Source organism: Physeter macrocephalus, chromosome 20, assembly GCF_002837175.3.
Source record: "Physeter macrocephalus isolate SW-GA chromosome 20, ASM283717v5, whole genome shotgun sequence".
Taxonomy (NCBI): domain Eukaryota; kingdom Metazoa; phylum Chordata; class Mammalia; order Artiodactyla; family Physeteridae; genus Physeter; species Physeter macrocephalus.
The window spans coordinates 33242102-33268722 of record NC_041233.1 but is presented as its reverse complement, the minus strand read 5'-3'; the positions used below and the strand labels follow the sequence as shown (position 1 = coordinate 33268722).

The 26621-nt window shown below is 54.3% G+C and overlaps 1 protein-coding gene across 1 annotated transcript; it reads right to left on the bottom strand.

Moving 5' to 3' along the window:
• Positions 1 to 1961: 1961 nt before the first annotated feature.
• CDHR1 (cadherin related family member 1) lies at positions 1962 to 22365 on the bottom strand. The gene is made up of 17 exons (XM_007104036.2): positions 22216 to 22365; positions 21593 to 21688; positions 20679 to 20824; positions 19807 to 19857; positions 18522 to 18611; positions 16931 to 17017; positions 15478 to 15594; positions 14226 to 14369; positions 12375 to 12453; positions 10986 to 11086; positions 8232 to 8435; positions 7571 to 7723; positions 5581 to 5745; positions 5097 to 5164; positions 4311 to 4539; positions 3404 to 3661; positions 1962 to 2742 (listed from the first exon to the last, which is right to left on the bottom strand). Exons 1-17 carry the CDS (start codon positions 22268 to 22270, stop codon positions 2185 to 2187), a joined length of 2601 nt encoding a protein of 866 aa, XP_007104098.1. The 5' UTR covers positions 22271 to 22365; the 3' UTR covers positions 1962 to 2184.
• Positions 22366 to 26621: the final 4256 nt, after the last annotated feature.

The window sequence follows — 26621 nt, the reverse complement described above, 5'->3', positions numbered from 1 at the left end:
TGCTTCCTGGGCTTTCATGCCTATACCAGGCCTCCCAGTTCCTGCCCTCGCTGAGCTGGGCTGGGAGATAATTAATTTTAGCTCCAGATCCCATTCCTCCCCAAGCAGCCCTGCTGAGGCTTGTCCTGCTCATCTAGGCTCTGATAAGCCACACTCAGGTAGACAAGCCCCACAAACGTGTTGCTGTTACAGATGTATGCGCGGCAATTTGGACAACATTTTGCAGGCCCCCACAGTCGGATGTGGGGGTCGGGGGGTTGATCGCACCAAAGGAGCCAGGCAGCAGGCTGAGCTTGGCTGTCAGGACAACTGGTCTCTACAAGTCAGCTTACACTGATGTGAAGCAGGCAGCCAGAGGTCAGCTTGGCTTTTGGTTAACAGATTTTATTTACCATGTACAAAAGAGGTTGACTGCATGCAAGTTGTAAGGATGCTGCATTGCCTATGGAGGGCAAACATGATCCAGCACAGCCCTGGCCTGAAACCTGTACCTGTTTGTTCAGTCTGGGCTCCTGGGTTGTTAGAGCCCAACCCTTAATACAGCTTGGGTCGTGGACTGCAGAAACCCTGGCAAGGAGCCTGCACACCGGCACATCTGAGTAACACCTTCAAACACCAACTCAAAAATCAAGAAAACCACATGTGCATGTAATCTGTTTAAATAAAATCACGGACATATTCTAGAGAGGTTATTAGTGAGTGGAGTGAAACGTAAAGAATTGTTCCGTTTCTCTCTCTGGGCACACATTTAGATTTCCTCTTGGCAGATTTCCTTAAAGTCAGACGGAACTTCTTTGCATTAATAGAGGCCTGCGTGTCGTCTCTGCTGGAGGCCGTGGTCACAAGCTGATCAGGTGCGCCCCAGCTAGAGAAACATGCTGAGGGGCCGGGAGCCCTCAAACCAGGTCCCTGCCGCCAAGCTGCTATGTGGCCTCTGGCAATCACTCCTCTAGGGAACTCATTTTCGTCATCTTGGCAAAACGGAGCCTTGGCTGGATGTGCTGCCCAGCTCTGGCCCTCTCTGGCAACGGCTGTCCTGGGCTGCACGGGGGATGTAGTTGGGGGGTGGGGGTGGGGAGGGAGGAGACATGGAAGGGAAGCTACGCCATCACCCAGCTCGGGCTGCGGTGGATCGGTGGCAGCGCCCTCACCCAGCACAGCGCCTCCTGGGGGTGCTTGGAAGAATAGCTGAGGGGCTCCCAATACTTTGTGGAAGAGCTGCACCCCAGAGAACTGGGCTGCGGAAAAATACTTTACATTTGTGCTGCTTTGCACTTGGTTAAAGCCCCTGTCGCTACTATTTGTTTTGATCCTCGCCCCAGACCCATGAATGAGGCAGACTCACTTTCTTCATTTTCCAGATGAGAAAGAGGACGAACAGGAAGTTTAAACAGCTTTCCCAAGGTTATGGCATGTAAGCAGAAGAGCTGGATAAAAATGGAATTCTCCCCAGATCTCAGCCCTGCACTGTCTCTTCAAGGACTTCAGGTGGGACAGCTCCTAAGAGGACTTGATACTTTTCTGGATATCTCCAGGGCTGTCAGCGTGGCTCCAGCTATCTCTGGGAGCAGGGCAGGCCCATGTGGGCCTAGCAGGGGCCCACAGTCTCTGCCCAGACGCCATCCTCCAACTCCCAATGGCTTTTAGGCACAGGCCCACAGTCAGCGTGAGTTTTCAGTGCATCTTTGCCCTCCCCTGCTGCATTCGGTCTCCTACAGCCTGCAAGGCTCGCTGGCCCTCAAACTTAGTCAGCACTGAACCTCCTTTTTCCTGCCCCTGCTCTTAGCTGAAGACTTCAGGATCCAGGCTCTAGTTGGCCTTGTCACATGTGGCCAGGGCCCTGCTCCTGGACTGAGAAAGCTGGGGCCCCAGCAGGACCCAAGAGACACTGTGAGGTCTGGGGTTGGTGAGTAGAAGACATAGATCTGGCTCCTCGTCAACTCCCAGCCTCTGCGGAACAGGGAGCATTGAAGCTGTGCCGAGGATCTGGGTGACGGGAAAGCATTTGCCAATTTCATCCATAACCAGAGAAATAAATTCCTTGCCCAAGGCACTGTTCAGAGCCCTGGGTAATGGGGGCTACGCCATTGTACAAAGCAGGGCTGACCCTAAGGAGCAGAGCTGGGGAGTACGGCCCAAGCAGCTGGGCAGCTGGGTTGGGAGAGAGGGACCACAGGACACGTTCTAGAAGTAAGCTTTGCTCTGCACATTCTTCTCAAACTTTTGCCTGAGCTCAGAGACCAGAGCTGACTGGACGGGTCTTCCCGCAGCCTCGTGTTTTGCCAAGGCCTTGGGCTTTGGTGACGGATGGGGTTGCTGAGGGGCGAGTGAGCCGGAGACTGTAGGCACCACCCTACAGTGGGCTGGTCCCATGCTGGGTGCCATGCTGGGTGGTGGAGGGGGAGCGGGGGCTTTGGGGGGCGGTGCACTTCCCAGGCTGTTGTTGTTGCAGTTCTCATTGGGAGGATCCTCTCTGAGCGCAAACTTGTCAGCGGCCTTGGTCCTTCTGAACTTGAGCCACTCGATGCGGACGGTGCGGGGCGCAGGGCTGGGCCGCTTGCGGAGCACACGCCGCACCGGCAGGACCTTGCTGGACTTCTTGTTGCGCCAGAAGGTGGCGGTGGAGATGAGGACGGTTATGGCCACAGTAATGGCCATGATGCCCGCCAGCACACCCACGGCCTTCATGGGGTCGTCTTTGGTCTGCATCAGGAAGGCAGCCATGGGGTTTCGGGACAGCATCTGGAAGAAAGATGCACTCGGCTGCTCCTGCCTCATCCCTGGAGGACAGAGCAGGGGCCGTAAACTCCCTTAAGCCTGATGGTTTTTTAGCTTTCTGGGGTCAGGCATCCCTTGGAGAATCCGATGAGCACTGTGGGTTTCATTGCAGAAAAAATGCACACAGAGAAAACACAATGCATGCACCTCTGCAGAAAAATGCACACAGAGAGAGCATGATGCAGGCACCTCTTCTGGATGAAGAACTCCTGCATTAGCTGCTACTGCTTTCCTTTGACTGGGGGGAGTGTGTGTCACGTTTGCCCAAGTGCATTAGGAACCTCTTAAGTGATGACTTCCTGCCAGACCCTGAGCTGAGAACTACACATAATGATTTTACTTCTGCCTTTCAACACCCATGTGAAGGAGGCATCATTAGTCCCATTTTACAGAAAGGGACTGGGGGCTTGGCAAAGTTCAAAGTCACACCATTACAGAGTGTTGAAGCTAGGATTTCGACCTGATTTCAAACCCTGTGTGTTTGATGGCACAGGTGGTCTTCGAGAGCATTGGGTGGGTGCCTTTGGAGGAAGGTGGTCTTCCTCCCTCTGGCCATGCTGCAGCGAGGCCTGAGCTGGCCCTCTGGCCCTCCCCCCGCCACCCCAGATCAGGGCTCCGTACCCACCTCAGTGTCTACGATGTCAATCTTGAGTAAGGCCGTGGTGCTGAAGGATGGGGAGCCGCGGTCCTTGGCCTGCACCTCTAGGGACCACGTGTGGTCCCCGCTGGGTGTGATGTTGTGCAGGGCATCCAGGGAGCGGATGGAGTTCTTGAGCCGGATCTCCCCCGTGTGTGTATCGATGTCGAACACGTTGGCTGGCTCTGCGTGGGTGATGGAATAGTCCACCAGGTTGTTGGGCTCCTCTGCGTCCTGGTCTGTGGCCTGTGCGCAGAGAGGGACAGACAGAGCTGGGCTTCGAGGGCGATACTTGTGTACCCTGGCTAAACCAACACATCATATAGAGCTGGCTGGGCTGAAGGGAGATGGTCCTGATCCTGTCTGAGTGACTGGAGCTAGGAGAGGAACTGAATGAGCCAGGGTGGGTCTGTGCTTGGCTCTCTATGTGTGTTGTAGCAATTCATTCTCAGAACAAGTCTAGGCAGTCCGTATCGTCAAAAACCAGAAGCCTGCAGGCTGAGGGACTTGTCTAAGGATGGAGAGGTAGAAGCAGGGGAGCTGGGACCCAGAGTCAAGTCTGTTGGGTTCCAGGGTTCATGCTTTTTCCGTATCGGGAAGGCAGTGCAGCGGGGAGAGCAGTGAAAGCAGGCAGACCAGCTGTGTGAACTCCGGCAAACCAAACATGCAACCTGCCTGAGCCTTAATTTTTTTTTATGTGTAAAGTGGCAAAAATATCTTCTTTCTCCGAGGTTACTTCTGGGTTGAGGTGGGGATGAGGGTATATAAAGTACCTTAAAAACCCTTGCTTATTTCAGGAATCCAATATATTTTAAAAGAAATTCTTATGCTACAGTGCCGCTTGCAGTTGCAGGAACAAGACTTTTAGGGGAGCTCAGCTACCTTCGAAGCCCACCTCAATTTTCACTGGGGTCCCCAACACCATTGTCTTCTCCTGGACGCTCTTTCCAAACTGGGGGTAGTGGTCATTGACATCCAGCAGCGTGACGAACACCTCGGCTAGGCTGTACCTGCCCTCCATGTCCTCCGCCTTCACATAGAAGTTGTACCTGGCAGTGTCCTCGGCGTCCAGGCTGGCCCAGGGCTGGGTGTAGATGATCCCAGAGGATGGGTGGATCAGGAAGCTGTCGGGCACAGAGAGCGCAGGCAAGGGTGTGCACAAGCACACTCACGTACACGCGTGTACACTCACAGAGGTGCACACGTGCCTGCAGTTAGGAGCCGCCTACAGGAAGGGGCGGTAATGCATCAGGCAGCTTCCCCAAGGCACCCCGCCTGCTCCTCTCCGCATCCTTGCAGTCTAACTCAGGGAAGCAGGACCACCCACCTACTTAACAGTCTATCAATGTAGAACTTAACCCGAGTCACAGCCCTTCCCTCTCCTCCCACGACCTGCCCCTTCCTAGCCCAGCACTGCTTGCCTGGCCCCCAAGGCCACGAGCCCCAGCTCCAGGCCATAATGATGTCCCTTCTTCTCTCAGACTCACCTCACCTGGTGGGTCCCCACACCTCTACCTCAGGCTCTCTACAGCTCCCCTCCATTCCTTACTCCCAGGCTCGCCTCCCCGACCCAGGTCCTGTTCTTCCCAGGTTCCTCCTGCCTTTAGCACAGATCCTCCTCCACCCTCAGCCTCCCAAATCCCTTGCCTGAGGTCCTGTCCGCGATTCTGGATCTACTCACAGGTCTGCCCCAGATCCATAGATGGAGTATTTGACTTCACCCCAGGGACCTGTGTCTGGATCGACGGCCTGGAAGAGAGAAAGCTCCCAGTAGTGGCCCCTGCCCCTTTGTCAGGGCATGTTGGCAGCTCTTGCTTTCAATGGCAAAACAAGGATTTGGGGGGTTTGCCCAGCTGGGGAGAAACTGATCTGGAGGCATGCTCTGGAGCCCTGCTCTGGAGCCCTAGTTTCGCCCCAGGAGATCTCAAGTATTGGAGGAACCAGATCTGGAAGGCCTTATATTTCTCATCATATGTCCTCATTATAGTCCTGTAAGGTGCTGTTATTCCCACTGTATAGAAGAAACTGGGGCTCAGAGAGGGCAGGTTAGCTTGCTTAAGAACACAGCCAGTGAGTGTGGGCTTCGCGATTCAAACTGGAGCCCCAGTTTGCCTGACTTCACAAGGCCCCCTTCACCCCCAGTCCCTGGGTCAGCCCCAACCCACTGTGACAGCCAACACGTTGGAGCCCCCTGGGGCATTCTCGGGGATCCTGGCAATGTAGTAGTGGGAGGTGAACTTGGGGACATTGTCATTGGTGTCCAGGAGCTGGATCACGATGTCCGCTGTGGAGCTCAACTTCTCTGGGGTGCTCACTTCGATGGCCAGGAGCTGGGGAAGGAAGGAAAAGGAGGACTTGTCTGGGTGGCAGTCGCTCTGCAGAGATCCTGCCACGTCCCATCTCAGTATCATCCCTGCCCTATCTCCCGTTTTCTCAGCTGCCAGCCAGCTATGCCTGCCCCCACCTGCAGGGGGCACCTCTAAGGCACACATCATTTCCCTCCCCACTGACCGCAATGCCCCTTTCCTTATGGTTGCCATTTGCATTGGGACCAATTTCTTTTGCTCCGTTGATTTGTATATTCCTTTTTTTAAAACTTCCATTCAAAAAACTATTTTGCTTCATAATATACTTTAATATCTGTTAGAGCAAGTTCCTGACTCATATTCTTTTTTCCTGAATTTCCTGACTATTCAGGTTTATTTCTCCAGATAAAAACCAGTATAATTGTGTCAAGGCCCCTCTCTCCTCCCCTAAGGAAATTCTGGGTAAGACTTAATTGAGGTGGTGTGATTCTTTATTAATTGACGAGAATTTGCATTTTTAAACAGGGTGTGTCTTTATATTTCTTGCCTTCTTTATGTCCTTTTGTTAAATTTGTGCATTTTTTGTCATTTAGATGTGGCATATTTCTTGTTATGGTAATTCCTAGAAATTTTATCTATTAGTTGTTATTGTAAAAGTGATCTCTTATTCCATTATTCTCATTGCTTATTTTTTTTTTTTTTTTGTAGTACGCGGGCCTCTCACTGCTGCGGCCTCTCCCGTTGCGGGGCACAGGCTCCGGACGCGCAGGCTCAGCGGCCATGGCTCAGGGGCCCAGCCGCTCCGCGGCATGTGGGATCTTCCCAGACCGGGGCACGAATCCGTGTTCCCTGCATCGGCAGGCGGACTCTCAACCACTGCGCCACCAGGGAAGCCCCTCATTGCTATTTTTTGTACGTAGGAAAACTATTAGGTTTTGTGTATCAACTTTATAATCAATCATGTTAGCAAATTTGCTGTGTCTAACAGTTTTTTGATAATTTCTTTTAGATTTTTCTAAGCAAACAATCACATCATCTAAAATAATGATGATAATAATAATCATAATTTTTATCTCTTTCTAATGTTTGTACCTTTTGTTTCCTTTCTTTATCCAGGAATAATGTTATTCCAGGAATAGTGTTAAAGAACAGTGGTGAGAGCAGTTATTCATGTTTTGCTCCTGACTTCATAGAATGCTTTTAGAATTTCACTTTTATCGATTGACTGACTGATTGAAGTATAGTTGATTTACAATGTTGTGTAGAATTTCACTTTTAAGCATGATGCTAGCTATCGGTGTCTATGCATTTATAATCATAAATAATTAAAGCAATTTAAATAATATCAACAAAGTATTTTCTTTTTTATTAATATAAATTATATATTTATGTATAATATGCATTATTATTTGTTTATCATTTTAAATAATTACACGTACAAAGGAGTTTATTTTTCATCTTCTGCTAAAGTTTTTAACAGAATAGATGACATATGTCAAATGTGTATGAGAAAACATCTATCCTGAGGATCAAATAGTTTTCTTCTCTCAATCTATTCACATGGCACATTGTATTGGTAGTTTTTCTTTGGACACCCCTCCTTGCATTCCTGGGGATAGTCGGAGTTTAGAAGCGGGAGCTCAGTGAGGCTGTGTGAACAGCAGGAGAAGGTTCTTGTATCATGAGTCTTCTTCTCCCTTTCCACCTGCTCAAATCAGCAGGAGGGGCAGAGAAACTGAGAGGAAAGGAGTAGGGCCAGGAGGGGCAGAGTGTGACAAGGGACCCCTTAGGAATGAATCTAGGTGCTGCTGTGACCCCCCTATTCAGGGTAGTGCAAAGCATCACCTACCTTGAAGGTTAACACTTTGAACTTTTCAAAGTCAATGGTGGCTGAGTTCTCTACAATGATCGTGACTTGGGCTTCATTCAGGACCGTCTGGGGGACCACTCGGAAGATGCCCCCGGGGCCCACCAGCCGCAGGTTGAATTTGGCATTGGCTCCCTGGGCAAGGGTTTGGAGAAAGGAAACAGGGAAGATGAATGAGAATAGAAACTCATTAGAGAGTCGCGCTATGCAAGGAGCCTTCACGTGCCCTTGACCCCGGGAAGTGAGTATTATTACTTCTTTCTATAGGGGAGGTGATCAAGAATCAGAAAGGTTGAGAAGACTATGAAGACTAAGTAAGGAAACAAGCACAGAAAGCCTAGCCCTGAGCCGGGCACAGGAGGCAACAGGCCACGTTTGCAATATCTGGAGGGTCAGATGCAGAGGTGCTTTTATTTGACTGGCTTTTTCTTTTTAATTGATTGTGAATATATTTAGGCCAAGCAGCTAGTCTTTGATTATCTACCCTCCCTCCTCTCTCTCTTGGTTACCCACTCTTGCGTCATTCATTTTGTGACTCTCCAGGCCCCTGTGACATCAGCAGGAAAGGCTCATGCAGGCTCAGCTTTGGGACTTGGTCCCGTGTGGTTTGCGGGAAGACAGAGTGGAGGGCAGGACCACATACCTGGTCTGAGTCATTGACAGTGATCTTGAGGCCCCGCAGGATCTCCCCCTGGGGCGGGTGCTCATACATGGACAGCTCAAATCGGTTCTGGGGTCCACTCTCTCCATAGAATGTCGGTGGATGTTTGTTGAGGTCCACGGTCCGGATGGTGACAGGGGCCATGGCCTGGGCAGCTGGGGTCCCTGCAGAGCTGACCTCAGTCACCTGGGGTGGGGACAGGTGGCTATGGCTGTGTGGCAGGCTGATTCTAAGATGGCCCCAATGATCCCTGCCCTTATGTAATCTCCTCTTTTTCACTGTGGCCTGGCCTAGTGACCTGCTTCAAAATGATAGAATATGGCAGGGGTGATGAGATATCACTTAGTGATTAGATTAGGTCATAACTTCTATCTTCTAGCAGACTCTTTTGCTGGCTTGGATGAAGCAAACAGCTGTGTTGAAGAGGCCTGTGTTCCTAGGAACTAATGGTGATGTCTAGCTAACAGCCAGCAAGGAACAGAGGTTCTTAGTCTGACAGCCCACGAGGTACTAAATCCTGCCAATAACCACGTGAGCTTGGAAGCTAATCCTTCTCCAGTTGGGCCTTCAGATGAGAACCCAGTCCTGGCTGAAAATTTGTTGGCAGCTACGTGAGAGACCTTGAAACTGAGGACCCAGCTAAGCTGACCCTGTACTCCTGACTCACAAAAGCTGCAAGATATAAACGTGTGTTTTCTTCAGACACTAAGTTTGTGGTGATATGTTACAACAGTCATAGGAAACTAGTATAGTGCTATTACTAGTCCTGTTTTACAGATGAGGCAAGAGGGGTGAGGCAGTCACCTGGGGTCACACAGCTGGAATAGGAAGAAGGTAGATGTGTCTGATTCCTTAGGCAGTGCTCTCTCCACCTCACCGCACTGCCCTCTCCTTGCAGCCAGACGTGGGTTCAAACCCTAGCTTTACCATGCTCTGCACTTGTGTCCACTTGTCCAGGGAGAGGCTGCAGGGAGGGGAGGTGTGGCGATGCAGCAGTGGATGACTAACACAGGCTGCAAAGCCAGGACCAAGAGTCCACAAGCACCTCAGGAACGGGTGGCAAACACTATATGAGGCCCTGCAAGGGCTTCCTTCCGCTCTCCTATAAGCATGTCTGGTCTTACCTATCCTCAAATGACCCTCCCTGGCCCCTACTCCATCACACACTAGCTGCTTCCTAACTCTTCTTTGGTAGAAGCTTATGCCCTCCGCCCCCTTTCCTCCCATTCAATGCTCAGCCCGTCCCCAACTCAGATACTTCACACTGACTTCTATGCTGCAGGTGGCACTGCCCGCTCCCCCTCCCCCTCCCGAGCATGCTGTCCCCTTGGCTAAAGTGGCTCCACTTTGCAGGTTGGACTTGACCCCTGGTCTCTCCTTCCCTGGCTCCTCCCTCTTCCTCACTCTTATCCTGGGGTGCTCCCGCAGTGGCCTTCTTAGCCGGTGGCTCCTCTCTCCCCCCAGCCCTCCTCTGGGTGGCCTCATGCCCTCCCCTCCTTTCACAGCTACCTGTAGGTTGATGCTGTCTGCCCTGAAGTCCAAACCTGTACCCTCAAGTTTGGATGTTTCAACTTGAATGTCCCCGAGGCACCAGAATGCCTCATGCCCATCCTACTCAACTTGCTTCCTCACCTGTGTTCCTGATGGCATGGTACCGCCCTAGATTCATCCCTCCCTCTCCTTTCCCCCACCCTTCACGGCCCCGTTCTGAGGAGTCTGTCTCCTTCACAGTTGGTCGTTTGTCCATTTTCACCGTTCCTCCTCCGCTCATCGCCACGGCCCCTCGGCATCTGTCACCTGGGCTGATGGCTTTGCTTCCTTACCTCTCATCCACTTCCCTCCAAATGCAAGTTGGGACCAGTGCTCTCAAACACCAGGCTGAGACTGGTGCCAGAATCACGTGGGAGCTCAAAACACGCAGAATCCTGGGTTTCCCCCATCCTCAGGAGTGTGTCCTGGAAATCTTTTTTTTCCAAGCTCTCTGATTTTGGGAATCCCACTGGTCTAGTGAGCAGCCAGAGTGAGCTTTTAACAGGACTCTAATTCTGCTCAAACCTTTCTATGGCTCTTCCCTGCTCTTGGGCAGGACTAGCTATGTAGTTCGCAGGCCCAGTGAAAAATGAAAATAGGGGGCCCCTTGTTAAAAAATTGTTAAGAATTTCAAGACAGCAAGAGCAGAGCATTAAGCCCAGCATGGGACCCATCTAACTGTGGTTCCTGTGTCATCTCACAGGTTGCATGGCCGAAAAGCCGGCCCTGTTGCAGGGAAAACCCATGCCTCGTATTCGAGGGCCCTTCCTCCTCCGGCACCACCCGGGGTCCAACCGTTTCTCCTTTACGTGCTGCCTGTGGACTCTTGGCTCCAGTCCCACCTGACTCCTCATTGCCCCCCTGCTACATCATGTGCTCTCACCTCCAGCCTCGGCTCACTGGGCTTCCCTAGCTTTGCAATGCCTCCGCCTGCCCCACCCGAACGGGTGCTCCCCAACACCAGTCTCCACTTGCTGGGTCCTACCCATGTTCATGGCATCGCTGCTTCCATCCTTCCTTCTCCTGCCTCATCACAGCTCCCCTCGCCAGCTACTACCTCTTGTAGGTGCTCCTTGAAGCAACATCTAGATCCTTCCTCCCTAGATCCTGCGAGCCCTTGCGGGGTAAGGGGGCAGCCCAGGTCTCATCACCTTTGGAACCTTCCAGGGCCGAAGGGTGGGGAAGGCCAAGCTCGTGGGAGGGTACCTGTACATGCAGCTCATACACCTCTCTCCGGAGCTGGGCAGGGCTCTGGGTGATGGAGATAGCTCCAGACGTCTCATTAATTTCAAAGGCTCCATCACCGCCTGTCACAGAAGAGAGATGTACCCTGCAGTTCTGAACAAGGCCACACGGTGGCGCAGGGTGCCGTACGTTCCTCAGACGTTATCTCATTCAAGTCTCCCCTATTATCATCTGTGTCTTGCCAATAAGGAAACTGAGTCTCAGAGGGGCTAAGTAACTTATCTAAGGTTACACAGCGAGTGCAGAACTGGGACTCAAACTCACTACTTTCTGGCTCCCAGGTCCTCCAGTATTTTGCTTCTTGCGTGTGTGTGTGTGTGTGTGTGTGTGTGTGTGATAAAAAGAGAAAGGAGAAATAAAGAGGTGTAGAGGAAGGGAGATGGGGGGTGGAGAGAAGGAGAGAAAATAATGGAGGGAAGAAAGAAAAAGACTGGAGGAGGAGGAGTAGAGGGAGATGCAAGAAGACAGGACAGGAGATGGTGTGGTGTGGGCACTTGGTAGGTGTTTGAAGGATTGCAGCGGTGGAGGGGAGGGAAGGCAGTCAGAGGTCTGCATGCCTGGGGAGAGATGCCTGTGTGTGATAGTCGGCACATCTGCATGTGTGTGAGCTTCTGGAAGGGGAGTGTGTACCAGGCATGTCCCAGGAAGAGGGTCAGAGGAGGTGATGGTGTCTTGAGTGAGAGCATAGAGCTGTGTGCATGTCTGGGACCAGGTACGAGGTGTGGTGGTCCCCTGGAGGGGACCAGCTACTGAGGGCTGAAGAGCCCTCCCCAGGGCTGGCTTCTTCTGCTCAGTTGCTGCCCAGTTGTGGAAAGAGCCAGCAGACTTAGGTTCAAACCCAATGGGAACTTGGGATAATTTAGCTTCTCTGAGCCTCAGTTTTCTCACCCATGTACAGGGCTAGTACTAGGGACATGCAAAATCATCATTGCATTTAATTCACTGAATTCAACTCTATGCTCTAGGCCAAAACATTTAAAAGAATGAGAAAAACACATGGCAATTTAAAGAGTATAAGAAATCTTGCCACCCCTTCCGATTAACGAGGTATGCCCAGGAGCATGAATGGGAACATGAATTGGCACCACCTGTGCCCCTCTCAGTATCCACCCCCCCCCCAGCCCCTCCCTGCCCAATGCATCTCTCCCTGTTGCTGGACATAATGAGAAGCAGGGACCAGAGCAGACGCCCGAGGAGATGTGCCGCCTCCTGCAGGGACCCAGCCACTCTTCTCCATGCATCTTGTGCTTCTGGCCTATAGATGAGGAAACTGGGACCCGGAGAGGTTGGATCTCACTCTGGTTACCCAGCGAGTTGTAGCTGCAGCCCAGCAATGAGCCCCAGACTCACCGTTCACGAGGCTGTAGAGAACACGGTTGGGTTTGCCGCGATCTCCATCCATGGCGACGACCGTCAGGACCTCTGAGCCCTTGGGGGGAACAGGAGCAGCTGCCTGAGGCCGATGGGGGATGCTGGGGCTCTCCCTTCCCCAGACGCTGCCCCACAGTGGGGAGGTGAGGGGAGGTGCCGCCCCACTCAAGAGCCAGGCCTCTGCGTGACCCTACCCTCGCTCTACCTGGAGCTCGTGGCCCCCTGGCCTTCCAGGGCTGGAGGGAGCGCCTGAGCCCCACTGCTTGCCCCCCACGTGGCTTGGCACATGGGCTGCCCCGCTGGGCACAAGGAGCTCCTGCATGGCCACGTCCTCACACCTCTTATGCTGCCTCTTTCCCCATACACCACTCTCAGGCCTTGCCTCTACTGCCCTCCCTCCAGCCTCACCCCTGTTGCCTCATCCATCTTTGGCCTTCAGAGGTGCCTGAAAGGAGAGGTGGGAGAGGGCCCAGGCAGAGGGGCTCCAATGCAAAGTCCAGGAACTAGGATTTTATCCTGTGGCCCCGGGGGGCCGTTCGAAGGCTTTGGCGAAGTTGTCCGACCTGACAAGCCCTGCTCTATCCTGGCCTGCCGCCCCCTCCTGGTCTCCCTACTCAGGGCCGTCTCCCCAGAGGCCTATCCATCCTCATGGCAGCTTCCCGACTGTCCTCTCCCCCAGCCCCGGCACCTCCTTTCCCCTTAGCTCCTCAGCAGGACCGTCTGGGCCTCGCCCTGCTCTGACCTGCGGCCCCCATGGGAGCAGCCCGTCCTTTCTCTCTCCCTCACTCTGTGCCCTTCTGCACCACTCGGCTGCCAGCATCCGAAAAGGTGATGTCTTAGCTTGGGCCCAGCACATGAGTGCTGCTCAGTAAGCGTTTTCATTGTTGTATAAAGTTGGGAATAATCAGAATCCGGGGAAGTGAACATTGAGAATGCAATTCCATTCCACGGAGAGTTCTTGAGCCGTGGCCACGGGAGGTCTGGCTGGCGGGGGGGGGCATATAAACACACGGGCTCACCCCCAAGGAGGGGCGTGCCCGTGGAGGGGCGAGCCGGGCGTAGGAGCAGACATAAACCAAAGATGTCCGCGAAAGCAGTGCCTGGGCTGAGCCGAGAAGGGCAGGAGGCGTTAGGCCCATGGGCACGTGTCAGGCAGAAGGAAAAGGGTGCAGTGGTGAGAGGCCTGGGCTGAGTAGCGGATGGTGCGGGCTCCCGGGTGCGGGGGAGGCCGGCCCCTGGATGCCAGGCCCAGGACTGCAACCTGAGAGGCCAAAACACAAAACACGGGGGTGGGCGGGGAGGAGGGACGGAGACTGCGCTGAAGCGGGAGGAAGCCGAGACCAGCCTTCCAGCGGGGCCCACGTGTGATGTCTGACAAACTGTGGGAGAACTACCGACTTGAGGGGCCCCAGGTTACAGGCTTGGAGGGAGGGAAGTGAAAGGCACCTCACCTCCTGTACGAGGTGGAGAAAAGGGCCACCTGAACCAAATCATCAGCTCTCTTCCTAGCCTCTCTTCTCAGTCCTTTTGAAGGGCTGACATGTGCAGCCGGGCTGGCATAAGCTTGAGTGAGTGAAGAAACGCCTGGCATAGCCTGGGCACCCGGTAGGTGCTCCAGACGCAAGCCGCCGCTGCTTCCCGGGCCCACTTCCCCATGCAAAACAACCCGTTTGTGGCCTGAGTGAGGGTCCAGAGCCGGCCTCCACGTGAGCTGAGGCGCGCGAGCCCGGGGCGAGCCCGGCCATCCAGCAGGGGGATCCTCGGGCAGCGCGAAGGACAGGGCAGCAGGTGTCCGGAGGTGACACTGGGCTGAGGGGCGCAGCCACCCACCGGAAGGGTGTCCTCGTACACATAGCCGTAGTAGGGCGTGCCCACGAAGACAGGGGCCATGTCCTGCACATCCTCCACACTGACTGTGACCGTGGTGGTGGCCGAGAGCACCACGCTGGCCCCTCGCAGCCTCCCTCCGCCATCCTGCGGAAGGGTCGGAGAGGGAAGAGAGGTTGGGCTCTGGAGTTGAGCACACTCCCACGGAATCCGGCTCCTGTCACTTACTGGCTGCCCTCCCTGATTTCTGTTTGCTTCTGTGTCACCTGGAGATAATTTTGCCCTCATACGGGTGTTAGGAAAATTAAATGAGATGATGCCTGAAGGTCTTCGATCAGTGCCTGGTATGCAGTAGGTGCTCATAGGCATTCCTTGGGAAAGAGGGTTAGGTTTCTCTCCAGGGAAAGAAATCATGTCTGATCAGTAGCAGAGGAGGAGGGGGTCAGAGCCAAATCCCCTCGCCCAGCCAGGAGGCAAGCCTCAGACACTCCTGAGGACCTGCAAAAAGCATGATGTGGACCCGCACCTGAGCGTATATAATGGAGCTGTGCGCCCACCAAGCCAGCCCTCATGGAGTGACTGGCAGGCAGGGCCGGCACGAGCCTCCTGGTGCAGACTGAGGGGGATGCCCTGTAGCCAATACGTGACCAGCAGGGGCCTTTCTGGAAAAGAAAATGGGGGGCTTAGAGGGATGGCTGGGGTTTCCTGCCCTCAGGAAAGAGCAGCCGCTTTGGCTGAGCACCTGCTGAGTTGCAGATCCCATGTCACAGGCTTTAGAAGTACGAGGAATTTAGTTAAGTCTCGGGGTGGGCAGATGAGAACACTGAGGCTCAGATTGGGTAACTGGTCACACAGAGAGGAAGAGGAGGGTGAGCAAGCCCGGGCAGAGAAACGGAGGTGCCCAGAGGCCAGGTTGTGTGGATGTGAGGGCCATGAGTCTCCAGGCACGGCCACCTGGGCCTACAGAGGAGAGCCAGGCCTGCCAGTCCTGAGGGGGCGTACGCCCTCTCCCAGGAGGGAATATGCCCTCTCCGGCTCAGAAACACCAGCCTCCCTGGAGAATATGTCCATGTCTGGGCAGGCTCCACGCAGTAGAGATTCCGAGCAGCTACACGCCCCCCTCCCCTACCCCATCGCACCTTCTGCCCCGAACTGCCCCCCAACTGTAGAACCTAGCTGCTCCAATCCAAGGGCAGCTTCCCCTGACGGAGGCTGAGGAGAGTCCAGATGCTGACTTTTCCTCGCTCTCTATTACCTTGGCAACCACAGCAATGAAGTGGGCCCGGGCCCTCTCGTAGTCTAGGGTGGCCCCAGCCTGGAGGCGCAGTACACCACTGTGGCGGTCCACAGAAAACTTGGTGGAGTGTGGATTCTGTAAGAGCGAGGGGCAGGCTGGGCCTTGGGGAGGGACCCAGGTGGCCCCAGGATCGCCTGCTCTGCTTCCTGAAAGGGGGTCTTCACCGTCCTTCCTTCATCACACGAACTCTGGTCTCAGGGCTGAGGTGCAAACTTCAGAGCACTCAGTCTTCCCGGACCCCAGGGCCCCGCTTCCTAGGGCTCTGGGCTTCCCCTCCCTCTCCCTCAGTCCAACAAAGACGTTCCCTTCCAGCAGGGCCTCAGCTCTTTTCGCGGCTCAGCTAGAAAACAACGGGGCCCAGCTCAGGGCTAAGCTCTGGCCTGGAGTTTCCAGCAGGCAGAAATGTCAGCAGAGTGCTCTACCCTAGAGGAGGTGAGGGCTGAAAGCCATAGTGACAGAGAGAACCTTCAGGACCTTCCAGACCCCCCATTAGGTGACTGTGGGCCAGTCAGCAGCATCTGGGTAGGGAGTTGGGGAGGTCAGGTGGGGACAGGAGACAATCCTCAATCTGAAGAGGCGTCACTGTGTGTCAGGAGCTGTTGGTGGAGCTTGACACGTTTTTAATCCTCACAACTATCCAAGAGGGTGCGCTTTCAACTTGCCCATTTTACGCATGAGGAAACGGGGCTGGCAAAGTCATACAGTGATCGAAGCCCCATGCGTGGGAAGTGGTGGAATCTTTCCAGAACCTGTGGAGCCCAGGGGCTTTCTCCAGAACCTGTGTCTCTAGCCACTGAGCTATATACTGACTTGAAAATGGCGAGAGCAAGTGATTAACTGTGGAGAGCAGAGAAGATGCTGCGGAAACAGCAGCCATGGGCAGGAGGGCAGTGGGTTCCGGAGGAGTCCAGGGAGAGGCAGGAGGTGTGGGGAGGGGTCTCCGCCTTCGACAGGGTGGGATGGATGGACAAGGGTAGGGTGGGGGTGTCACAGCTCTGCTCATCCTGAGATCTGCCCCTTCTGCCTTTTTTCCTATTGACAATTCTAGGCTCAGACACGTTTCTTTTACTTTGTGTACGTGCAAAGTGCCCAGGCCATCTTCTGGGGGAGGGGTTGGTGGGGGGAGAGCTGAGGGTCCTGAGATCTGGGGAGAGGGAGGCAGGTCCACTCAGAGGGAGCCAGGATGGGCCAGTCAGGGGAAGATAGCTTCCTCTCAGGCCAGTCTTAGGACCCCACCTATTCATCCCACGCCAGCATTTACTGAGACCTCTTTGGGTGGGATGCACCATCTCTGACAATCTTCAGGAATAGTTGAGGCACTGACCTAAGGGCTTTAGTGATGGAGATGGGGGCTGTCCAGGTGTCCCCGCTAGCCCAGGCCTCTGGTTATTTCCTGTGTCTCCCACCTTACCTTCAGGAAGTAGGTGACACTCCCTCCAGAACCTGTGTCCCTGTCCACTGCACGGACCTTGGCGATACTGCTCCCGGCAGGTGTGTCCTGAGGGGTCACAGCCACAGAAGGTCAGTCCCAGGGGCAGTGACAGATGCTCAGGGAACTGGGGTCTGGGGGCATGGAAAGGTGGAGTCAGGGGAGTGAGGTGAAAGGTGGTGATTGACCCAGGGAGCATCCAATAGGAGGAGGGGCCTTGATGGAGGAGACACACTGGAGTCAGAGTGGGGTCAGGAAAGGGCAGAGGAAGGGAGGAACAAACAGACATCCTCCCCCTGAGAACAGCTCCAAATAGACAAAGGCTTTAAATATGAAATGACTGTAAACAGTTAACAAACACAGACATATTCAGTATCACCAGGGATCACACACATGCAGTTTAGAGCCAGCGCAAATATCTTTCTCCTACTGAATTAGCAGACATTTAAAACTCCCAGAATTGCCAGCGTCGGCCAGGAACCAGGAGACAAACCCTTTCTCACATCCTAGGGGAAAGGCAAACAGATGCCATTCTGGAAAATCAATTTGGTAACACCTCACAGGCACCCATGCTTTGACCCAGCAATTTCAAATCATTCCAATTAGAGAAAGGAACTTTTATTTTATTTTTTATTTTTTGTTGTTGTTGTTTTGTTTTTTGCGGTACGCGGGCCTCTCACTGTTGTGACCTCTCCCGTTGCGGAGCACAGGCTCTGGACGCGCAGGCTCAGCAGCCATGGCTCACGGGCACAGCCGCTCTGCTGCATGTGGGATCTTCCCGGACGGGGGCACGAACCCGCGCTCCCTGCATCGGCAGGTGGACTCTCAACCACTGCGCCACCAGGGAAGCCCAGAGAAAGGAACTTTTATGCTCAGAGTTTGTTGTTTGATGTTTCTTATGATGGCAAAAATTTAAAGTATCTTTAATATCCAAACATAAAGGAACAGTTCAGTAAATGCTGGAATATGCACTCAAGGAAAGCTATTAAAATCTTAGTTATGGCAACTTTACAATTACTGAGGAAAATTCTTATGTTATAAATTCAGTGAAAAATAGAATACGAAAACATGTTTAGTATAGTCACAACTATGTGAAACAAAGAGAAAGCAAGAACCTATGATCATGAAAATGATGAGGAGGAAATATCCCCAAATTTAACAATGTTCTCTCAAGCTGGAGGGATTAAGGGTGGTTTCTGAAACTCTTTTTTTCCCTACATTTCTGTATAATTCACATTTTCACAGTAAGAGTACATTATAGGGAATTCCCTGATGGTCCAGTGGTTAGGACTCGGCATTTTCACTGCAGGGGGCGAGGGTGCCCCCCCCAAAAAAGAAAGTGCTTTATAATTCTAATGGAAAATGGTCAATGAACATTCCTTTGGAATAAAAATGTGAGGGGCTGGCAACTGAGGTGACAGGAGGACACAGAGGAGAGGGGTCTCCAGAGGGTAGTGAGTGACGGAGGAGAGGGCTCTTCACTCCAATGTCCGGTCCCCTTGGCCAGGTCACAGGGCAGCCCAGAGGCCTGGGGCAGGAGTGCATCGACCCTGCGTGGTGGCCCCTTGCTCACCTCGGGAACCTGGACAATGTAGGGCTCCTGGATGAACCTGGGTGCCTCGTCATTGGCATCAGTCACCAGGATAGTGACTTTTTCCGCCACCTGAGAAGGGGCAAAGGGGACAGGTGTTGGAGCATTGAGACCTTCTGGGTGATAAAGGGACAATGGCCTCTAACACCCTAGGTGTAAGTCTCTGTCCCCTCCTTCCCCCTCCCTTCCCATCCATCCCTCCTTCCTTCCCTCTTTTATTCATTCATGCAGCACATACTGTTAAGGAACTACTTGGTGCCAAGCACTGTGTTCCATGCTGGAGACAGAAGACACAGGCTGATGGTGTGAATTTTGCAGGGTGGAGTGGTGGGCAAAGAGCAACATAGAAAAGAACAGTCGTGATATCATTCAGGGCGACAACCACAACAGGCTGGGCGCTGAGGGCTGGGGCCTGCACCACATGACTCTGGGGGCACCGTGCGCCCCAGCCTAGGCAAAGGCACCAGTTTAGGTGGCTACATCCAGAGGCCCAGAGAAGAGGCATCAGACCCAGCCTGCGGTGGATGACGGCAGGGAGGCCTCACAGAGGTGTGAGAAGTAAGGTCTGCAGCACTTTGTCAGGTGAGAGGGAAAGAGGAGGAAGGTGTGTCAGGAAGAAGCAGCAACACGGGCAAAGGCAGAGTGAAACACACACATGGGTTCAGAGCGCATAAGCAGATTTAGGGCTACACGGCTGGTAGGGTGAATGTGGGAGAGAAGGCGGGTGAGTCTGATGGTGCTCTGAATAGCAGTCTGAAGCTTGGAGTCCACCCAGAGGGCAGTGGGGGCCAGCTGCTAGCGCTTTCTGAGCTGGGATCTGTGGCCAGGTCTGTGCTGCACAGTGATGGCTCCAGATGTGGATTGAGGTCGGGGAGCCTTGGAGGGAGGGGAGCCCCCAGGATTATCCGGGAAGCAGTGATGAGGGCTGGGCGAAAGTGGCAGCTGTGGGGAAGGAGGGGAGGGAGGAGGGGTCGGGTGCCCAGGTGTTCAGCTTGGGTGATGGGGCAGAGCCAAGAGCCAGGTGGGAGGAGATGGATGGGCAAGCAGGTTTGAGGAGATACTGCTTGAGGAACGTGGGTGTGCTCTGTCAGAAGTGCAGCTGACAGGTCTTGCTTTCTTCCCTCTCTCTCCCTTCCTTCCCCTCTCTCCCCCTTCCTTCCCCTCTCTCCTATGAGCATGTTGGGGCAGATCTTGCGGGACCTCAGCTTGGGTTTGCTGAGAGCCCTGCCCTGCGTGCTGCCAGGGGCTGGCTGGAGTGTGTACTCACCAGATTCAGGCCGTCGGAAATGCTGATAATGGCTTCAATCTCATCCTCCCTCTGTGAAGCACAAGGACAAAGTGTCCAGGAGTCAGGCACCACAGGGACCCCTGGAGGCTGGGTGCATCAGAGGAGGCCTGGGCATTTCAAGGGAGCCCTGGAGCAGGGCGGAGTGGCTGAAAGCTGCCTCTGGCCATGCTTGAGACCTTATTTTGGGGCTTGGCCCATCAGAGGTTCTCATAAACCCAGAGGGTTGAGGTGCCAACCGAAAATGCACCCCTGTTAGAATGAGGAGAGATGCTAACTAGTGTGCTGGAGGACCCAGGAAGAGGTTTTTAATCCATTTAAAAATTTTCCTCTTTTTGCCCCTTATCTCTCCCTCGACTCTCCATATTCTACAGTTTCTCAGAGGTCCAGGTCTGTGGTGTCTCAAGCTCTCCCCTTGACATGGTGGGTGTCGAGGTCCTCAGGTCCCACAGGGTGACAGGGAGGGGAGAACAGTTGCACCTCCTCTGCTGTGTCCCCACAGCTGTCTCTGGGACCCACCCTTTCCTTTCTCTGCACTGGTGGAGTCTGCCATTGGATCAGAGCTGGCAGCACCCCACGGCTGAGGTCCAGGTACCTGGTCCACCAGTCTGGTGTGGGATCTCCCAAGGGAAACATAGCCCATGCCCTGTCACCTGCAGGTTCAGAGGGCACAGAGGGGAGGAGTTTTACCAAACTCAGACCCGCTTTCTAAGCCAGTCTTTCCAGCCCTGATCTGCTGGCTGAGTTTTCTGTGATTTATGGGAGCTCTCCAAGGATGCTCTCTAGGGCACCTTCCCGCCCACAGAGGTCTGTCTGCATGCCTGGCAGGCAATGTTCCTCGCAGGTCCCCATACCTCTCTGTCCAGCTCTTCAATCAGGGTTATGTTTCCAAAATTGGGGTCAACCGAAAAGACGCTTCTAGCGCTGGGGTCAAAGCTGATGTGGTAGGAGACAGGGTCTCCCTCAGGGTCTGTTCCATTCAGGGTGTACACATGAGAGCCTGGAAAGAGACAGTTGAGCACTCACTGCGGACCCGTCCCAGCTGGCTGCTTCCTACTCTTTTTCTTTATTCTTCACGACTATCAGTTAGCTGTTAGTGTCTGTCACTTTACAGATTGTAATCTAGAATACAGATTACAGAGGGCTTCAGGGCTGCTGGGTCTAACTCTAGGGTCTCTGCCTCGAAATGACTCCTGTCCCAGGAACCAAGACTGGGGATGGGGGATGAGGGAAAAGGGAGGATCCTTAAGGTGGAGGGGTGACCCACGTGCAGCACTGTTCCCCATGCTTGGATTATTCAGGGAATTCTGAGCAGGTGCTTCTTTTACACTGCAGTGGTCCTTTTACTCAGGGTTCCCAGACCAGGTGATGGAGAGGAAGTGTGAGTCTCCCTCCGTCTCCTGCCCCTCCTCTCCCTGCAGATCCCACTGAGTTCATTGTTCTAGGGCCGTTTTAAAGCCTAGAGCCCTGGGGCTCTGGGACGTTAGTACTTTGCTCAAGGTCACGAAGTGGGTAAAGGCTCCAGTGCTGAGGACTCCGCCTGCCCCTGGGACCGGCCCTGTCTCCGGGCTCAGTGGCTGGGTCTCCAGGACTGGCCCAGCTTAGGTGTCCACGGCCGGGCGCCGTGCCCTCCTTTCCTGCAACTGCCCTGGGGAATTCAGAGCGCAAACAGGGTGTCCCGGGAGTCACGGGTTCGGTCTCTACGTCCAGCGGAACGTGGGCCGCCCCTCCGGGAGACCTATGCGGGGCAGACGCCAGGCGTACTCACCCACAGGAGTGTCCTCCGGGAGGCTGAAGAGGGCCATGTTTCCGTTGGTGCTGCCCACCCCGTTGTCGAAAAAGTAGGGGGCGAAGTTGGCCTGGGCTAGGAAGAGAACACAGAACAGAGGACACCCGGACACGCGCAGGGACAGCCTCCGCACCGGCGTGGTCGCGCGTCTGGCCCACCCGCGGGCAGGCGAGTGCTCCCCTGCCAGAGCCCAGCGCGCCCACCGGGGCCCTCGGCCACCTCCTCCCGAGGGCTCCGGCTTGGCTCGGCTTGTCCGGGACACGCACCATCTGGGCGTTTGGAACTCAGGCAGCGGCCAGTCTCAGCCCCATCAATGGGCAGACTAGGAAACCTGGCCCAGAGAGGGGCAGTGCCCTGGCCAAGGTCACACGGGGAGTGGGAACACCCTCCCACTGCCCTCGGGGCAGGTGCCAAACCTCCGACTCTGCTTCTGAAGAAGCGGAGAGCAGCGAGAATCCCCCCTCCCCAGTCCCTGTCCCCGTCCCCCATCCCGAGCCCCGCTCTGCAAGTGAACGGTCCAGAACTGTCCCTGGGTCCAGCCGGCTGGCGCCGGCACCCACGCCTCGTCCCTACCGGGGCCCGCGGGGCCTGCGGCCACTCACCCAGGCGGAGGAACAGCAGCCCCAGGGCCAGGACGGCCCGCAGGCCGCGCCCCATGTCTCCGCGGGCGGGTCTTGTTGCTCCCCGCAGCCGAGGCCGGGCGCCGGAGCACGGAGCATGCCCTGGGCCCGCGACGAGTGCAGAGCCGGGGGGCGGGGTGCGGGGGACGGCGGGAGGCGGGCGTGGGGCGGGAGCGCTGAATGGTGCGGAGGGCGCTAAGCGGATGACACGGCTCGGATCGGCGCCGCTGGAGCGCTCCCGCCCGCAGCGGAACGAGACCAATTAGTGGGTGCAGAGCTGAGGAGACCCGCTCCCAGCAGCGGGCGGGGATGGGGGGCGGGAGGGCATTCCTCTGTGCTACCGCGACCTCTGCCCCCAGGTCTGGAGCGCAGGAGCCAAGGGGACCCCAGGGCCGCAGGGCACTGGAAAACTGGGACTTTTTCCAGGTCTGCAAATCCTGGTAGGGCTGGACTCCACTGGAGTTTTCCCTTCTTATGAACTTCCTCTGTGACTGTCAGGGAGTTTGCCACTCTCTTTGAGCCTGACTGTAAAACAGCGGCAGGGAAAGGGCCCAACCTCAGCGCAAAATGATCCCTCTCACTAATCTCTAGGAGAAATGAGGGCGGGGCAGAAAGGGGGTGGGTGGGCTCTGGGAAGGGCATGGCCTTAAAAATCCAAATGGATTCCAGGGATGTGTTCCTGAAGGCTTTGGGGGTGAGATTTGCTGTTGGGAAAGGGGCAGATGGTGGAGGGATTATCAGGACCACCTCTCTGAGACCTCAGCCCCTGCCGCCTAGGCCAGGCTAGCTCTCCCAGAGGGTCCGATTACTAGTCTGGTCACTAGTGGGGGTCCACGTGTGTGGTGGGCAGCAGAGAGGGCCTTCAAGTCTCTAGTAAGGTGGAAGGCAGAGATTGCCAGGCAGCAGGCTAGTCTCCCTCCCCATCTGCAGTGCCCAGTCGTGACCATGGAGAAGCAGCTGACCCACGCAAGCCTTGCAAGGAAGGGCGAACTGTTTGAAAGCAGATTCAAGCCCCATCATGGGACAGACTTGCTAACAGAGCTGGCCAACACAGGTACGGACTGTCCCAGGAGGGGTGAGCTTCTCATCCCTGGAAGACGTTTAGGCAACAAGCAAGGCGCTGCTATGGGGGCCCTGGGTGCTGACAGCTGGGAGAAATACTTAAGCTCAGGAGCCTTCCTGGTTGCTGATAAGTTTCCCTGGGCTGGACCTTCACTTTCTTGCTTAGACACCAGCATCTGGTTGAAGAAGCATCCTGTTCTCCTTATATTCACAGGGTGTACAGGGCGGACACTTCAGGCCCGAGCTTGGTCACTCTCAAGGATACCCTTGGGCGGGTGTGGCCACAGACAGAGAAGACCCCTTTGTGTGCTCCCCAGAGAGGCTGGGGTCCCAACATTTCCTTCCCAAGGGCGTTCACAGGAGTAGAGCATCCCCCATCCCCCGGGCCAGTCCCCCTCCATCTACTGTTAGCAAGAGTTAAGGATTCAGGCCAAGGAGAAGATGAATGAGCAGTCCCAGAGTGCTTGGCACTTTTCAGGCCCAATTAACCGAAACCCTTCATGTTGAATCCCCTCGGGCTTGGCCCTTTCACTGAAAAGGTGCACTTTATTTATTTTTTGAAAAGGTATAACAGTTATTTTTATTTTTATTTTATTTATTGAAGTATAGTAGATGTACAATATTACATAAGTTACAGGTGTACTAGTGATTCAAAATGTTTAGAGGTTATACTCCATTTATAGTTATTATAAAATATTAGCTACTTTCCCTATCTTGTACAATATATACTTTTTTTTTTTTTTTTTTTTTTTTTTTGCTGTACGCGGGCCTCTCCCTGTTGTGGCCTCTCCCGTTGTGGAGCACAGGCTCCGGACGCGCAGACTCAGTGGCCATGGCTCACGGGCCCAGCCGCTCCGCGGCATGTGGGATCTTCCCAGACTGGGGCGCGAACCCGTGTCCCCTGCATCGGCAGGTGGACTCTCAACCACTGCGCCACCAGGGAAGCCCGTTTGTAGCTTATTTTATACCTAATAGTTCGTACCTCTTAATTCCCTACCCCTACATTGCCCCTCTCCTCTCCCCTTTCCCCACTGGTAACCACTAGTTTGTTCTCCGTATCTGTGAGTCTGCTGGAAAGATGCACTTTAACTTGCACAGACATTCCTGCATCTTTCGTGTTACAAAATGCTGGGACAAAGGCAGGGCAAGCATTCCCTATGTTCTACACAGAGATGAGGAGACTGCGGCTCTCTGTAGATCACCCAGTGAGCTGGAGGCACAGACAGGGTTTCCTGGGGCAAGTGTCAATGTGCTGAGAAAAGCCAGCTCTCCTTGTGTCCCATCTGCCCATCTCCTCACCAGTGGTTGTGGTGCTTTTGACTTCTTTCTCCTCAGTTCACTCAGTCAACAGACTTGTACTGGAGAGGGATAGAGAAGGATCACCCCACATGCCGTGTGTGTGTGTGTGTGTGTGTGTGTGTGTGTGTGTGTGTGTGTGGTGTGATTGTCCCTGCTTTCGAAAGGAAGAAGTTAAAGCACAGAAAGGGTAAGTCACTTGCCCAGACTCACACAGCCAGTGAGGGAAAGAGTCTGGATTCACACCCAGTTTGGCCTGGCTGTAAAAATAGTTGAAACTCTTTCCATGGCAGAGGAAGATGACTGTGAAGCTCCTGAAGCTTCAGCTCCTGAGCCCTTTGCTCACACGTCCTTCCAGAGCCCTAATTTTGTATTTGTAGTTTATATTCTTCTGTCCCTCGTCAATTGTACAGGTTCAGATCTGCTATAGTGACTAGCGGCCTGGTTTGCCTGGGACTGAGGGGATTTCCAGGGATACAGGACTTTCAATGCTAAAACCATTAAAGTTTGACTTAAACGGGAATGAGTTAGTCACTCTAGACAGGCCCCTGTCCTCAAACAAAGCATCTGAGAACGTAGGAAAACAGCAGCTCTTTATGGAGGTTCTCACCTTGGACCCTGATCTTGACCTTGTGGTGCTGAGGGTCTGGAAACTGCCTGGAGGGCTCCGTTTCTCATAGCTGGGAAGGAAAGTCCCACCTGCCATGAGACATGGGGCTTGGCCCTCACTCAAAGACCCTGGGCAGTCTGGAGCACACCTGTCTCCTTATCCTCCACATGCCCATTACCCCTGCTTGGTGACAAGCTCCCTCTCCCCTGGGCCTCCTCCCCATGGCCCCTGCTGTGAAATACCACATCGGGTCATCTCTAGGTCAGGTTCCGTCAGCTCTTCCTCGGGTAGATGTAAAACAGCTGGTCCCGCTGTTAGTAAGTGGGAATTCGAGTGCCAGCTGCCAGACTGGACATGCATGTGTGTTCTAGCCTCACCTGCCAGCATGTCACCCCAGGCTCTTGTGACCTCTTTGATCATGTCTGATCTGAGTGTGCTAACCCGCGGTGCCTTGCCCACATACATGCGCGCACATTCACACAGCTGCCCCAAAACACACGAGTTCTAGTTCCATTTGCAGACCCATTTGTGCACACATGCGTGCACACCCAGCGGATCGCTCACATCTCCTCATTTAAACACGCATGCCCAGGTCACGTGTGTGCATCTGCACTAGGAGAGGTTGGGCAAGGAGCTCTCTCAGCTCCTATTGCTGAGCAACAGATGCCTGCTTTTGGGCTCATGTTCCTAATGACTCTGATCTAGGAGGGGGAAAGGGTTGGTCTCCAGCACCCTGCTACTGCCCCAGCTGTCTGGGATGAGACCGTCTGGCAGACTAATGTCTGCCCTGGAACTTGGCATCCTGAGCTGTTCTGTTCAGTTGCCAAGTTCCAACAAAATGACTGCTCATGACAGGGAAGCCGTGGTCCAGGATGGGATTTGGTACTGAGCATGAAGGCATCGGGTCAGGGGATGTACCCTCTCTGGACACGACTGTGAGGTCCCACCTATCCCAGCCCAGGTGAGGTCCTGAGGACTGTCCTCTACAGGTCTGGGTCAGGTATACCCACCTGGCTGGAATTTGGGAGTCCCTCCCTACAGCAGTGGGCTCTGCAGGGCTGAGGAGTCCTGGACATTATCTTCTCTGAAATGTGGCCACTCTCTGTCCCCTTGCTGTGTCCAGGCCAGGTATAAGGTGGCTGCCTCAGTGTCCTTTGACATGGGGGTGGCATTCCTCCTCTTATCTGTCTAAGGCCCGACTTGTTCCCCTAACTGAGAGACTCTGCAGGAATCTGGGGCTGCCACCTATTCCCCCAGTCTCCATCTAGCTGGAACTAGTACCCACTTGCTGGGATTCCTGTGTCTTAACGTTGGCTCTTGGTCACTGCGGCATTCACACAGGTGGCAGAAGCTCCAGTCCTGGCGTTGCCTATTTTCACCCTATAGCAGTCTCTTTTGCTATCTCAGCCTGCCAGATGGC

Coding starts and splice junctions, on each gene's coding strand:
- CDHR1 (XM_007104036.2), bottom strand. CDS start 22,270: ATGGGGCGCGGCCTGCGGGCCGTCCTGGCCCTGGGGCTGCTGTTCCTC. Junction 7,724..8,231: donor CTGTCAATGACTCAGACCAG/GTATGTGGTCCT, acceptor ACCCTTGCCCAG/GGAGCCAATGCCAAATTCAA. Junction 2,743..3,403: donor TTGACATCGTAGACACTGAG/GTGGGTACGGAG, acceptor TCTTTCTTCCAG/ATGCTGTCCCGAAACCCCAT.